At 47.1% G+C, this 15,593-nt stretch overlaps 1 protein-coding gene across 4 annotated transcripts in view; it reads left to right on the top strand.

Annotated features, from left to right (window-relative positions):
- LOC137358667 (diacylglycerol kinase beta-like) overlaps positions 1–15,593 on the top strand; it is a 157,396-nt gene that overhangs the window by 129,034 nt on the left and 12,769 nt on the right. For all 4 annotated transcript variants that reach the window (XM_068024816.1, XM_068024815.1, XM_068024817.1 and 1 more), the window contains exons 16-19: positions 621–706; positions 3,964–4,053; positions 9,198–9,355; positions 11,774–11,838. In XM_068024816.1, coding sequence (XP_067880917.1) covers positions 621–706; positions 3,964–4,053; positions 9,198–9,355; positions 11,774–11,838 — 399 coding nt within the window. The remainder of the gene's footprint in view (positions 1–620; positions 707–3,963; positions 4,054–9,197; positions 9,356–11,773; positions 11,839–15,593) is intronic.

Genomic DNA, 15,593 nt, shown 5'->3' with positions numbered 1-15,593 from the left:
CCTTGGCACCCCCTCTCTGAGACACACTTTGTCTGTTGCCCCACTGTGGCAGGGGCTCTTTATTGTTTGATCCAGTTTGCCTTCCTACCAACGTACTGCTATTCCACTGCACCAATGGAAGTGGAGCAGATGCTGCCAGACTGGTTGAGTATTTCCAGCATTTTCTGTTTTGATTTCCGATTTCCAGCATCCGCAGTATTTTGCTTCTCTATCCTCCCATATTGTGTGAGAAGCACTGAGGAATTCAACGCAAGGCTTCTCGTTTGGCCCTTCGAACAAGTGTAGCTACAGTTTCTCACGCAATCTCCATTATTGCTCGAGGCACCAGAGAGAAGTTTTGGTGGTGTGTTAAACGTGAGCTTGGGTGCGCACATGGGAATTTCCTCCACCTTAAGCCTGCAGCCAGAGACTGAGGGGTGCGATGGCCTTTACAATTAGTGGGGGATTCTGTCGACCCAAGGCTTCGGGCCTGCTAGCCATTTTAGTTTGAGGATCTGCAGAAGATCGCAGTGTGAAGTACCCAAACTATTGAACAAATTGAAAAGCCAGTGGGTCTACAGGAGGTGTCTGTTGCTCAGTTTGGAGTCTTGATAATACCGCGATGCTTCCCTCTCTTGCAGGCTGAAATTCTTTCATGACGTGCCGAATATCCGTGTCTTGGTGTGTGGAGGCGATGGCACTGTGGGCTGGATTCTTGACTCCATTGGTACTGTAAGCTTTACTGACCTTTCAACTCAATAAAATCATGCTTTAAAAATTTTATCATATTTTTATTATAAATATGTGTCACCCATGGGCAATTAATGAAGATGACATGGAAAACGATTCCTCTGTAATCACACAAGAGATTTTTCTGATATTCAAAGTAGGGATGTTAGGGTTGGTAAATGGAGTGCTTTCCATTTCAGGCTTCCAGTATCAGCATCAAATCAAGGGCAGGCACAGCACACGGTTAGATACAGAGTAAAGCTCCCTCTACACAGTCCTGTCAAACACTCCCAGGGCAGATATGCACAGGTTGGACACTGTGTAAAACTCCCTCTACACTCTGCTCCAGTAATCTGCTTCAGTTCCAATCTCAGAAGAACATCCTTTCCTGCAGTAGTGTGAGATTTTTCCATTTGCCATTCTGTAATCTTTGAGTCTGATTGAGGATTTGTGCCAAATTGCGGGCGGTTTTGTGTTGCTACCTCTCGCCCACTAAGAACTGGATTGGGGCTGCTCACTTCACATGGGAACCACAAATCACAACGAAGGAGTAACAGGACTTTCTGCTCATGAGGTGGATGTCTCGAGTTAAGGATTGGACAAGTGGCTCAGAGTCAAGGCTATAAAAATTGAGCTGATTGAAATTCTCATGTTCCCTCTCCTTGCTGTGCAGTGGTCAAGCATTACTCATTTTGTTGCACGTCTCTTACAGGGGTTTAACTTCCTCTGAGCATTAGAAATAGTGTGCGCTAATCGAGCGCAATTGTGCAGTATATTTGCGCGGTTTGCATGAATGGACACTGCTCTATGTCCCCATATTCTGTGTTTTCATACCTGTGATGCGTCTTAACGCACAGACTGTGGTGTCAGGGTTTCTTTTGCTGGTTTTATGCTTGTTAAGCATCAATTAAAGGCAAACGAGCTCACTTGCTTTGCTGCAGCCTTTATTGCGCTAATTACCCACACTCGAAGTAGGAGTCAAGTCAGCAGAAGCTGCTGAGAGAGGCTGAGGGAGGGCAGGCAGACTAAGAGTGAACGCCAGGAACTGGCACATGTGAGACTTTACTGAATACGGCAACGTAGGACCAGTGACAAGTGTACATTTACTGGATACTGAGGAGAAGGGGGCAGCCTGTCCAGGAGACTTCACAGCAATGGAGGTGAACAATACACATACATTTCTACCCAATGCACTGGGAGTGCAAAGACATCTGGATTTTGGAGGAACAGTTTGCACAGACCTTTGCAGAATTTGTGGAAGTCAAACTCTTCACCGCTTGTATGTCACTGCACCCTTCCAAGCTCCAGCAAGGTACATCACTAGGACCAGTCGATATACAGTGCATTGCTGCATCAAGCAGGCAGCTGATGCCCTGTAGAAGATGCATCAACATAGCTTAAGATGAACACTAACATGCGTGACCAACTGGAGTAGCAGACACAATAGTGGCAACTCCAAAGCCTTTGCATCAAACCTGCTGAAAGTTCCTGTATGCTCACATTATTTCACAAATCTTGAGCATTGTCTCCAGCAGTTTCAGCACCCTGCCTCCCCCTCCAATCCTTCCCCAAGTCGATATCCCTGCCAACACCATCAGCACCACTGCACCTCCCCCCCCCCCCCCCCCCCCCACCCCACAACAGGTCTGTGACATGAATTGAATGCAAACCTCTCCTGCAAAGAAAAGAAGGAGAGGGCATTGGTCCGCTAATAGAAAGGCCAACATCACAGTGTGTGTTGATTTATAGGCATTGTAGATTGGAATCCGGTTTAGAAAAGGTGAGTGCTCCGTTCTATCTCTTTGGCTAAAGGCAGTCTGCAATCGTCTCCCCACCCCTTCCCCCACCTCCACAATGTCTCCTGTCTCTGTTTTGAAATCCTTTTCACGTATCCTCATTGCCTGTCTTATACACAGTCCTTGCATTACGTAACTGGAGACTTTTCAGCAGACCTTGGATAGTGAGCTGCAGCAATGCAAGTAATCGCCAAGTGCAGCCATTTCTCGAAAGTGGCACTTTACTCCAATGCACGTTGCTTACGATGGTACAAGTCTTCAAATTGAGGGTCTTTTCCACACATCCTCCCTTCTGTGACAGGAAGTAATGCTGACCTGCCCCATAATTGTCCTCTTGACTGGCTGTATCCTCTTGTTATTTGGGAAGTGCCCTTCAGACCCTGGAGGGCATTCAAGTATTGCCTCTGACCATCAGCAATAATAAGTGCAGCAAAGATCCTCCTTTTGCCTTGCCCGCTCCCACAAGTGCTCTCGGTGCTGGGCTGCATTTAACTGCCCTCGACACAGGCCCCTTTAACCCTTTGACAGCTGATTCAGCAGCACCAAGTCCTGCAAGCTGATAGGATGCACACTTGCGCATTAGTGCCAACAGTCCCAAGTTCTTGTGAATGGTGCCAGTACTCCACACGCACTTAAGTTCAACGAGACTCGGAAGTAACGCTGCATCTCAGTCATTTATGGTGCAGGAGGAAGCCATTCGGCCCATCGAGTCCGTGCCAGCTCTCTGTAGAGCAATCCAATCAGTCCCATTCCCCCGCTCTATCCCCGTAGCCCTGCAAGTTTATTTCCCTCAAGTACCCATCCAATTTCATTTTGAAATCATTGATCGCCTCCACTTCCACCACCCTCATGGGCAGTGAGTTCCAGGTCATTACCACTTGCTGTGTAAAAATATCCTTCTTCACATCTCCTCTGCATCTCTTGCTCGAAACCTCAAATCCGTGACCCCTAGTCCTTGTACCATCAGCTAATGGGAACAGCTTTTCTTTGTCTACCTTATCTAAACCTGTCATAATCTTGTACACCTCGATCAAATCTCCCCTCAATCTCCTTTGCTCTAAGGAGAACAACCTCAGCTTCTCCAACCTAACCTTGTAACTAAAATCCCTCATCCCTGGAACCATGGTAAATCTCCCCCGCACCCTCTCAAGGACCCTCACATCCTTCCTAAAGTGTGGTGACCAGAAGAGGGAATTAGACCTCAAAGGGGGGATTTACAGCTTGCTACTGAAAATGCAGGAACCACTTAGCAGTGTTTCTGTAGCTGGCCCAACCCCCTCATGTTTTTTTTTTTGGTATTGACCCTTGATTGGTGAAGAGGTCTTTGGGTTTATTTGGAACTTGCACATCTTGTCTGTAGTCAGTTGTATTGCTGCCATTTGGTGCTATAATGAAATAATACTTATTTTTAAACAACTCATGGATCTCATGTTGCAATCACCTTTTATTCTGCTTTCAGATAAAATGCACTTTCCTGTGAAGCCACCCGTAGCCATTCTGCCACTGGGAACCGGGAATGACTTGGCACGGTGCCTGCGATGGGGAGGAGGTAAAGACCACTTAGACTCTGCAGATAGATATTTGGCAGCAGTTCAGTGAAGCTGGTCTGAAGACACGATCGGCTATCGCATTTAAAAAACCCAAACCCCCCTCCCGTCGTGTGCCCTGAGTAACAGAGCCCTTAACATATTGGTATAAAATTCTTCTCACTTTGTAACTTGTTTATTTTAAAATGGTCTGTGCCTTCGTTAAATTAGCCCCCTTGAGAGGTGAAACCCCACCAGACAATATCAGCAAATCTGACAATGATCCACTCTTAGTTTGTTACCATTATAGTGAACAATTTATTTCATACAGGCCCTAAGCTCTGGAATTCCCTCCCTAAACCTCTCCGCCTCTACCTCTCTCTCTTCCTTTAAGACTCCTTAACATCTACCTCTTTGACCAAGCTTTTGGTCATCTGTCCTAATATCTCCTTATGTGGCTCAGTGTCAAATTCTTTTGATAACCCTCCTGCAAAGCACCTTGGGTTATTTTACTATGTCAAAGAAGCTACTTAAATGCAAGTTGTTGTTGTTAATTTGCTGGCTGCACCTCTTCCAACTGAATGACGAAGATGTAATAGAACAATTAATGATATGGGTCCTGAAGGATGATGGTTTGCTGGGAGACAGTGGCGTAGTGGTAATGTCACTGGACTAGTAATCCCAATGCCAGGCTAATGCCCCGGGAGCACGGGTTCAAATCCCATCACGGCAGTGGGTGGAATTTAAATTGAAATAATTAATAATCTGGAATTGAAAGCTAGTCTCAGTAATGTGAAAATCCAACTGGTTCACTGATATCCTTTAGGGAAGGAAATCTGCTGTCCTTACCTGGTCTGGCCTACATGTGACTCCAGACCCACAGCAACGTGGTTGACTCTGAACTACCCTCTGAAATGGCCTAACAAGCCACTCTGTTAAGGGTAATTAGGGATGGGCAACAAGTTCTGGCAATGCCCACATCCCATGAAAGAATATATTTAAAAAATGTGCCCAGTCCTACAGTTTTAAGGGTTTTTCTTCCTATCAAGTTTCGGGGAAATTAATTATTTAGTGAGTAGTGTTCGAGCGTAACTTTCATTTCCATGTCTAGGCTGTTACTAGGCAAAGCCAGTGGGTATCATGTACTGGGGAACCGAGGACTCGATCAGTGTTAATGACAATTGGAGAGTCTCCTGGATGTTGCTCGGAAGAAGATGCCTTTGGTGCTCAGTCGATTACAGTTTGCTGTGTGACCACTTTACATCTAGTACTATTTCGTAACTAATTTCTGTCGCTGATTATTTTCGTGCTAGAAACATTCTCGCGTGGCTTTCTCGATGCTGCCTAACAGCTGACCGATTTGCGGTGGGAGATGTCCCAGCAGCTAAAAGTCTGGAATTCCTCCTCCATTGACCATTTTTAAAACTGGCATTCCAATGTGTTTCAAGCATCCTAGATTGCAATGACTGTTCACCATCACAGAGAGGCTATGGGCTAGTCTTCCAACACTTCAAATTTAGCAGCCAGAGAAACATTGCAGTCCTTGATCCTCTGAACTTTGAACCCTTGATCAGAGCAGCCATCATCGCATCATCTCGCGATATACACACAGTTAGAAAACTGCCTTGTTCTGTTGTGTTATTCAGTATTGTTAAAAGTGTTTCTAAGGTGAATTCAGTTATTTTGAACAGTTTCAAATATTGTCAGTGGACAGCAGTCCTAAAGGCAAAGATGCCATCACAAGTACCTGCACCAATTTACATTTATTTGTAAAGCTCCCAGCTTTCTGAGGCAAACAAAATTGAGGCTCATGGAATAGAAGGTTCAGTGTAAGCGTGGATAAAAAAATTGGCTTCAGAACAATAAACAGTGAGTTGTGGTAAATGGTTGTTTTTCAGACTGGAGGAGAGTTGACAGTGGTATTCCCCAAGGGTCAGTGCTGGAACCACTGCTTTTTTGATATATATTATTGACTTGGATATTGGAATACAGAGTAAAATTTCAAAATTTGCCAATGATACCAAACTTGGAGGTATGGCGGACAGTGAGGATGATACCAATCAACTGCACCAGCACATAGACAGGCTAGCAGAATGGGCAGACAAGTGGCAGATGGAATTTAATACAGAGAAGCATGAGGTGATGTATTTTGGCAGAAGGGATAGGGAGAGGCAATATAGACTTAATGGTGTTGTTCTAAAGAGTGTGCAGGGACGGAGGGACCTCGGGGTTCATGTGCATAGATTATTGAAAGTGGTAGGACCTATTGAGAGAGTAGTTAGCGAAGCATATGGGATGTTGGGTTTCATAAATAGTGGTATTGAGCACAAAAGCAGGGAAGTTATGCTGAACCTTTATAAAACTCTGGTTAGGCCCCAACTAGCGTATTGTGTCCAGTTCTGGTCACAACACTTCAGGAAGGATGTGAGGGTCCTTGAGAGGGTGCAGAGGAGATTTACCAGAATGGTTCCAGAGATGAGGGATTTTAGTTACAAGGTTAGGTTGGCGAAGCTGGGGTTGTTCTCCTTGGAGCAAAGGAGATTGAGAGGAGATTTGATAGAGGTGTACAAGATTATGACAGGTTTAGATAAGGTCAATAATGAAAAGTTGTTCCCATTAGCTGATGGTACAAGGACTAGGGGACACAGATTTAAGGTTTTGGGCAAGAGATACAGAGGGGATGTGAGGAAGAACTTTTTTTACACAGCGAGTGGTAATGACCTGGAACTCACTGCCTATGAGGTTGGTGGAAGTGGAGACGATGAATGATTTCAAAAGGAAATTGGATGGGCACTTGAGGGAAATAAACTTGTAGGGCTACAGGGATAAAGTGGGGGAATGGGACTGACTGGATTGCACACGTAGGCCAGACCAGGTAAGGATCACAGATTTCCTTCCCTAAATCTGTTAATGCCACTATATCGTATTCCCACATGGCTGTTTGTACTTGTAACTCACCAACCTTATTTGTACATGCATTATAAAACTGTCTTTGTAGTGCTTGTAGTCCTTCTTAGTCTGCTTCTATCTAATATGGTATGACTTCCTTCTCCAGTATTATCCAACACTCACTCCTTTCTGCACCTTATTCCTCTTTTCTTCTTCAATATGCTGGTGCCCATCCCCCTGCCAGTTTAGTTTATACCCTCCCCAACCACAATAGTGAATCTCCCTGTGAGGACATTGGACCCAGTCCTGCTAAAGGTGCAGCCCATCCCTTTTGAAGAGGTGCCTCCTGCCCCACAACTGCACCATAGGGGAATTTTATTCTCTTGCCCCGCAGCGGGTTTGGAGGTGGAGAGTGCATAAAATCGGGTGGAATGATGGTGGGGTGGGGGGGTTCCCGTCACCAACCTGCCTCTGCCAAAATTTAGTCCAGGGTGGGAGGGCCTTCCTGCCCCAATGCCAATTGAGGCCCTTATCTGGGCGATTAACCCCAATTAAGGGCCTCTTCCAGCCACCACCGCAATTAGCCGTGCAGTGGGTGGTCCTGTCACCACACCGGAAGCACAGCATGAGAAACCATGGGGACTGCTTCACGGCTCTGTGGGGGTGGGGGCGAGGGAGGTGGTCCCTCATTAAAAGGCAATTAGTGCCCGAACAAGGCACCTGGTATCGGGAAGGGGGGCCTGCTGAAAGCCGTCCCTGCACTTGCTAGCGACACCCCTCCCCCACCCCCCCACATCCCGCGAGACCCCTCCCGCCCTGACCTACCTGTGGCCTGGGTCCAGCGACGATCCTCGGCCTCCAGCAGGTGCTCCTCCAGCAGCAGCCACCACCTCTGCGGTGACGCTGCAGCTGCCGGCTTCTGATTGGCTAGCAGCACTCTAAGGGCGGGACTTCCGGCGATGGGATCTTCGATCCTGTGGAAGGCCCGCTGCTGTCCACTTAAGTGCCTGATTAGCACTAGATTGGGTGGGCCTTCCGAAGAGGAGACGCGGGGATCTCGGCGTCACTTTTTCCGAACGTCAAGATGCCCGCCGCCAGAATAAAATCCCGGCCCATATTTCAAAGCATGCATTGATCCTCCCTAGCTTCCTGTTTCTACTCTCACTAGTGCATGACACTGGGAGTAATCCAGAGATTACAACCTTCAAAGTCCAACTTTTTAACTTCCTCCATAGCTCTTAAAACATCTGACCTAAGACCTCAATACCTGCCCTCTCTGTGTTGTTGGTAGTGTGCCACAACTACTGGCTCACTCCCTTCCCCCTGCAGAATATTATGCACCATCTCCGTGATGTCCTTTACCCTGGCACCAGGGAGGCAACACACCATGCGGGACTCACTATGACGGTTACAGAAACGCCCGTCTGTTCCCCCTAACTATGGAACCTCCTGTAATGACTGCATTTCTACTCTTTGCTGTACCCTCCTGTGCAGTCCCTTTCCCATTGGTGCCATGGTCTGGACTGTACTCCTTCAAGGTATCGTCACTCCCAGCTGTCTCTGATGCTGAGTACCAGTTTGAGAGTGGCACACACTCCAGACTCCTATTCTTCCTACTCTTCCAGATGTCCTTCAGTGAAAAAAATATTGAGAAGCCGTGGTCTATCGGACTTGATTACAGCAACACTCTGCTTGCTGGCCCTCCATTCTTCACCCTCCACAAACTCCACTTGTCCAAAATTCTGTTGCATATATTCTATTCCACACAAAGTCCCACTCTCACATTACCCTTGTCCCCATTGACCTTCATTGGCTTCCCACAACCCCCGCCAACACAATGTCTCGAGTTTAAAATCGTCACCCTTGCCTATAAATCCCTTGGTGGCCTCACCCCATCCTATCTTCTCCAGCCCTACCACACAGTTCCCCTGGCTCATCCCCCTACACTTTGCCCCACCATTGGTGACAGAACTTCCAGCTCCTTAGTTCCTACCCCCTGGTCTTCCCTTCCCTTCCCTTCCTCCAAAGCCTGCACCTCTCTCTCTCCTTTTAAAAACAATTCTTTTCCATTGTAGAAACAGTTGTTGTTGTTGTTGTTGTTGTATCACTCCATGGGGAATTGAGTTGCCACCAACATTCACCAACTGCCCTTTTAGAGGGGTAGCTGCCCCCGCATCCAATATGTGGGGCTGTGGTTTAATCTGTCGGGAAGTGATGCTTCTGCTGAATCGCCAATGAAGTGCATAATGTCCCTCTTTGTTTCACTGCTTAATGAAAGGTTACGAAGGCGAGAAACTAATGAAAGTCCTGAAAGATATTGAGGTGAGTTCTTCAATGGTGCTGGATCGCTGGAGCTTTGAAGTGACCGAGTCTGGTCCTGAGAAGGGAGACCCTGTTCCCTACAACATCATCAACAACTACTTCTCGATTGGGGTGGTAAGTACTGAAAGATCCCTGGCAGCAGTTTTCTTTTTCTCATTTTTCAGATGAGTTCATTAGATATTTTGCTTAATTCTTGGGATCTGAGCATCACTGGCAGGGCTTGGCCTTCTTTTCCCATCCTGAATTGCCCTGAGAAAGTGGTTGGGAACAATGGAATGGTTTGCTAGGCCACTTCAGAGGACAGTTAAGAGTCACCCACATTGACTCATGATGGAAGGACAGGAGGTTTCAATCCCAAAAGGATAGTAATGAGCTTTCTAGGTTCCCAAAAATTCCTCTGATTTTATGCCAACGTCTTGGAAACATTTCCAAGGAAGGAATTCTTTTTTCATCTCCAGAGCCTCCCAAAGAGCTTCGCAACAGCTGAAGTACGTTTACAACGTAATCACTGTTGTTGCATAGGGAAACACAACAGCCAATTCACGAAAGCAAGGTAACTCAAACAGCAATGAGATCATTGAGCAGTTAATCGGTTCTTGGTAATGCTGGTTGAGGGATAGATGTTGGTCAGGACACCGGGACAGCAATCTGCTCCTCAAATAATAATGAGGGATTCTTTTCGGTGGAATTTTATGCTGCCCTCCCCCGGGGTGGGTTGAGCATAATATCGGGTGGGATGGTGGAGAATGGTTGCCGCCACCATCCCGCCTCCACCGAAATTTAGTCCAGGGCGGGAAGGCCTGTGAATGGCCTTCCCGCCCCACCGTCAACTGAGGCCCTTAACTGGGTAATTAATCCCTAATTAAGGGCCTCTTCCCACCACAGCCACAAGTACCTGTGCAGCAGGCGGTCCTGTCGTTGCACGGGAAGCATGGCACGAGAAACTGTGTGGGCAGCTTCCCAGCTCCAGGGTGGCGGCGGAGGTTGCGGGTAAGGGGGTCCCTCATTCAAAGGCATTTAGTGCCTGAATGAGGGACATGGCATCAAGAAGGGTGGGGGGGGGCACTGAGGGCTGACCCCCTGCCCTTGCTGCCAACTCCCCCAAACTGCCCTGACCTATCTTGAGCCTGGCTCCAGCACCACTTTTCTGTGCTTGCTCATTGCAGCTACAGCTGCAGACACCACCTCCACAGTGGCGCTGCAGTTGCCAGCATCTGATTGGCCAGAGGCTCTGCAAGTCTGGGACTTTCAGCGGTGGAGTCCTGAATTGTACGGAAGGCCCGCTGCTGTCCAGTTAGGTGCCTGATTGGCACTAAATTCGGCAGGCCTTCCGTACAAGAGGCGATGCAGGGAATCCCGGCATCAGTTTCGCCCAATGTCAAGACCCCCGCCACCAGCATCAAATTCCACCCTTTACATCTATTTGAACATGCAGATGGGGTCTCGATTTAACATCTCATCTGAGACAGCACTTCCAACAGTGCAGCACTCCCACAGTATGGCACTGAGCGGTCATCCAAGAGTATGTTAAGTCTCTGGAATGGGTTTTGAACTTGCGACCTTCTGACTCAGAGGTGAGAGTGCTTACCCACTGAGCCAAGAACAGCGTGACAGGAAAGCAGAGATGGGTGTTCAGGGGGAAGAGCGAGAAATGATGGAGTGGACAAGATGGAGGGGGCATTTGTTTTTTTTATTTGTTCTTGGGATGTGGGTGTGACTGGCCAGGCCAACATTTATTGCCCATCCCTAATTGCTCTTGAGAAGGTGGTGAGCTGCCTTCTTGAACTGCTGCAGTCCATGTTAATAGGTACACCTACAGTGCTGTTAGGAAGGGAGTTCCAGGATTTTGACCCAGCGACAGTGAAGGAATGGTGATATAGTTCCAAGTCAAGATGGTGTGGGACTTGGAGGGGAACTTAAATTGGTGTCCTCTGGTTCTGGATCATTCCGCCAATGGGAACAGTTTCTCCCTATCTACTCTGTCCCTCATGATTTTGAACAGCTCTATCAAATTTCCTCTTAATCTTCTCTACGGAGAACAGCCCCAGCTTCTCCAATCTATCCACACAACTGAAGTTCCACATCCCTAGAACCATTCTCATGAATCTTTTCTGCACCCTCTCTAATGCCTCCCTAAAGTGTGGTGCCCAGAACTGGACACAATATTCCAGGTGAGGTCGAGCCAGTGTTTTGTACATGTTTATCATAACTTTCTTGTTTTTGTGCTCTATGTCCCTATTCATAATGCCCAGGATCCCGTATGCTTTATTAACCACTTTCTCAATCTTGATGCCACACTCAGTCAAATGCTACCTTGCTGTCAAGGGCAGTCACTCTCACCTCACCTCTGAAATTCAGTTCTTTTGTCCATGTTTGGACCAAGGCTGTAATGAGGTCAGGAGCTGAGTGGCCCTGGCGGAGCCCACATTTGTTGAATCCACATTTGTGGTCTTGTGTTTTAAGGGCCTCATTGTAAAATGGAAGTAGCACGGGACAGTTCTGATTACTAGTATCTTTTTTTTGTACTTAAAGGATGCATCAATTGCTCATCGATTTCATGTAATGAGAGAGAAGTATCCAGAAAAATTCAACAGCAGGTTAGTCAATATTTAAATGTATACAATGAGTTGAATCTGTGGAGTCAGTTATATACCATGGAATTGTCACTGAGCCATCAAACACAGGAATGATTGTGGTGATATCTTTTAGTACCACAGGGCTGCAGTCTGATGAGTAATTTGAAATAGATGGACCTTTGTCTTTTTTCATCTAGCAGTTCCTCTGTTCCTAATGTGCTAAATTTGGGCTCATTAAGATGAAAGATGCTAAGGAACAGAACACTTATTGTACCCAGCCTCAACCCCGTTGGGTAGCTCGTAGGACAAATGGATCAGTAAAACTCTATCTACTCTGCACCCAACAATATGCTTTCAATCTATTCTCAGGAGCCCTCCTGCCATTGACAGTAACATCTCCCACACAGGCTGCCCTGTGACCTTGTTTCACCTCAGACTCTCTCCCGGTGCTCATGCCCGCAGTCCGAAGGCTGTTGTCAGAAGCAGAACTGTCTCCCAGGAACTGAAACTTGCGACTTGATGTGAACGGACTAGCATGGACTTTGCACAGTGGATTACAGGGGCCAAGGTTGTTCGCGGGAAAAGAGATCATCGGCAATTAAGCATACAAGAGGCAGATGATGCACCATCTCCAACATTGAGCAGTTCCGGAGCGCGTGAAACCTGGATGAGATGTGACCATTTTCTGGCCAGGTGCTCCAGGCATTCCATTGTGTCTTTGGTTTGATTGACCAGTTCTATATCCAGGGCCACTTGGGCAGAGATAAGTATGAAAGCTTCCACCAGATCTATAGATCACTCAGACCAACAGCATCACTGGGTCATGATGGCAAGACAAAACTCTGAGCATAAAAGCGTGCAACTGTGTAAAAGTTCATCAAAGTCCTTGATCTTAGTTTGTGTAGAGCATTGAGTGACAGCTGGAATTGGAACACAGTAACCACCTTCTCCTGTCCACTTTGAAATGTGATACAGACCCTCATTTCAGACATTGGAATGGAAAAATGGGCAGTTATAAACCCCAACTAGTATTCAGTTCCATTCAATCAATGGGTATATTGAGGATTTATGGTCCTCGAGTTGTAGCTGATTAAGAACACAAACTGGCCAGGAAGTTCTGACTTCTGTTAGAACATGCAAAATTTTGCCATCAAGACTCTTGACGTATGCCTGGCAAAATTGACTGGCACATCAAAAGGAGCTTGTGTGATTCCCCAGTTAACCCTCCTGACATTGGTTCTTGGAATCACCTTTGTCCCAGTCAAATTGAAGGTAAGTAGAACCCCTCCCCGATCTATGAGCCAGGCAAGCAGTTAGGTCAGAGGGCAGGCAAGCCAAAAGGCCAATGGGCAGATGGATGAGCTCAGGAGAGAAGAGGAAGGAAAGATCAGAACTGGGACGGTTTTGAGAAGTTCCAAAAGTTAGGCGGAAGCTCAAAAAAGCAGAAGGAATTTAGAAGTGTGGAGATTGAAAGGATAAGAAAGATGAGGGGATGAATTCCCAGCAGAGATTCTTCTGATCTCTGCCAGAACTTTGGCGGAAAAGGTGCAGAACCCCTGGAAAACTGATGTAAATGGTGCTGTGGGTTTTTTTCGAGGAGGGGGGGTGCTGCTTCTGTGGCTCCTCCATTGAAGTAACAGAAGATGAGTGGAGTAATCCTATGGGGATTCAGCCTCGACAGGTTCAGCTGACACAAGTAAAAATTGGAAGTGTCTCCTCATTGACTGCTCACACCTATTAGCATTGTGTGAAAGCTCAGGTACACGATGGCAGTATTGAGAAATAAGTTCATGCAAAAGAAATAATCCAGGAGAAGACAATTAAAGAATGAAGACAACGGCTGTGGACAACACCTCAACAAAAGCTTCCAAAAATAGACAGCAGACCAGGATTGACCCAAATGGCCAGGTCATATGTCAGCTGCTAACCGACTATAAATGAAAATCTAATTTTGCTCAGCCATATCGCAACTTTGAGGTGCTATAGTCAAAAGAGCCCACCTGAGGTACTTAAGGTACCTGGAGTGATTTATACTCTGTCAACTATTGATCTCTGTCTGTCATAATCTCCATGTTTAACCTTATGAAGAAATGAGTTGTGTTCATTTAGATTTTCAAATAAAGTAGTAATAGTTCATAGCATGCTATGTTGTCTTCATCTTTGAGGATCTCAGCCGAAGACATCAATTCATGTGACTTGGGTTGCTCTGTAATTCTATGATTGACCCAGAGTGTAATTATTAAACATTCTAGACGGGATATTTTCAGCAGTGAGCTGAATTCGACTTAACAGGTTGACTTATGAACCTTAGACATATTGGTCACCATACCGCCCCAAATTGGCTAGAAATTCAGGTAGGGAAGCCTAAACTTTCCTCCCCGTCCACCCCGTCCCCCAAACTCCAACCCAGCAGGAACAACTGCCAGCTGCCCCTTTCACCACCCTCACCCAGGTACAGGCTGGCAGGGAGACAGGGCCTGGTGTTCTGATCCATCCAGGAGAGTGGTGGATGAAGGCTCTGCAGCAACAGTTGAAGACTTGCAGGCCCACTTTTGGTGGCTGCGCTCGTCGGCACTGCTTGCTCTCTTCGTAACTTTTTTTTTGCTCTGAGGCTGAAAACAAAAGTCAGTGCTCAGCTCCTTGGGGCTTATCTGCCCCCTCTTCAAGCTGCTCCCCATCTCTTCTGGTGCCCTTGTTAGGCAGTGGCGGGCTGCTGCTTTGTACTGGGGTTTCTTCCAGCCACGTGCCCTGCATCAGTAATGAAATCCGTGCGAGGGCAGTGCGCCTGGGTTGCAGTGGGGTCAACACCAGAGGTTTGGCAGTCCTGCTGCACTCCAGCTCCTAACAGGAGGAGCGAATCCAGACCATATCCGGACATATGCAAAAGGCAGGACAGGAAAAGATCAGCAGGGCCACTGAGCCTGTCCCACCCACCCACCATCCCAGCCCACATCTCTCCACCTATCACCCACAAACACCTGGGAGAGACAAAACTCCAGAGAGAAAGCCTTCAGGCAATTGGAGAAATAAGAAATCTCTGGGAAATTTCTCTCCAACTCCCACAATTGTAGAAATCATGGCAAGTGTATGGCACAGAAAGAGGCCACTTGGCCCATTGTGTCTGCGCTGGCCAAAAAACGAGCCCCCCACTCTAATCCTACTTTCCAACATTTGGTCTGCAGCCCTGCAGGTTGCGGCACTTGAGGTGCATGTTCAGACACCTTTTCAATGAGTTGAGGGTCTCAGCCTCAGCTACCCTTTTCAGTCAGTGAGTTCCAGACCCCCCACCACCCTCTGGGGGAGAAAATTTTTCCTCATCTCCCCTCTAATTTTTCTACCAATCACTTTAAATCTATGCCCCCTTGTCACTGACCTCTCTGCTGAGGTGAATAGACCCTTCACCTCCACTCTATCCAGGCCCCTCACCATTTTGTGCATTTCACTCCGATCTTCCCTCGGCCTTCTCTGTTCCAAGGAGAACAACCCCAGCCTATCCAATCTTTCCTCATAGCTGCATTTTCCAGAGCTCGTAAATCTCCTCTGTACCCTCTCTAGTGCAATTACATCCTTTCTGTAATGAGGTGACCAGAACTATACACAATACAATCAATCCAACAAGCTCCAGGCAATTGCAGCGAGTGGTACCACTCTCCCAGTCTGATCTGGAGATATGTGTGTGTGAGGGAAAAGGACAAAGATTTCCCCGATGATGCATTTAGACTGAATATCAGAATTTCCAAGAGTATATTCCACGCGCCTGCGTGCACATGTGCCCT

The sequence above is a fragment of the Heterodontus francisci genome, chromosome X (genome assembly GCF_036365525.1).
Source record: "Heterodontus francisci isolate sHetFra1 chromosome X, sHetFra1.hap1, whole genome shotgun sequence".
Classification (NCBI taxonomy): Eukaryota; Metazoa; Chordata; class Chondrichthyes; order Heterodontiformes; family Heterodontidae; genus Heterodontus; species Heterodontus francisci.
The sequence above is the reverse complement of the archived record's forward strand: the minus strand, read 5'-3'. Positions and strand labels throughout refer to the sequence as shown.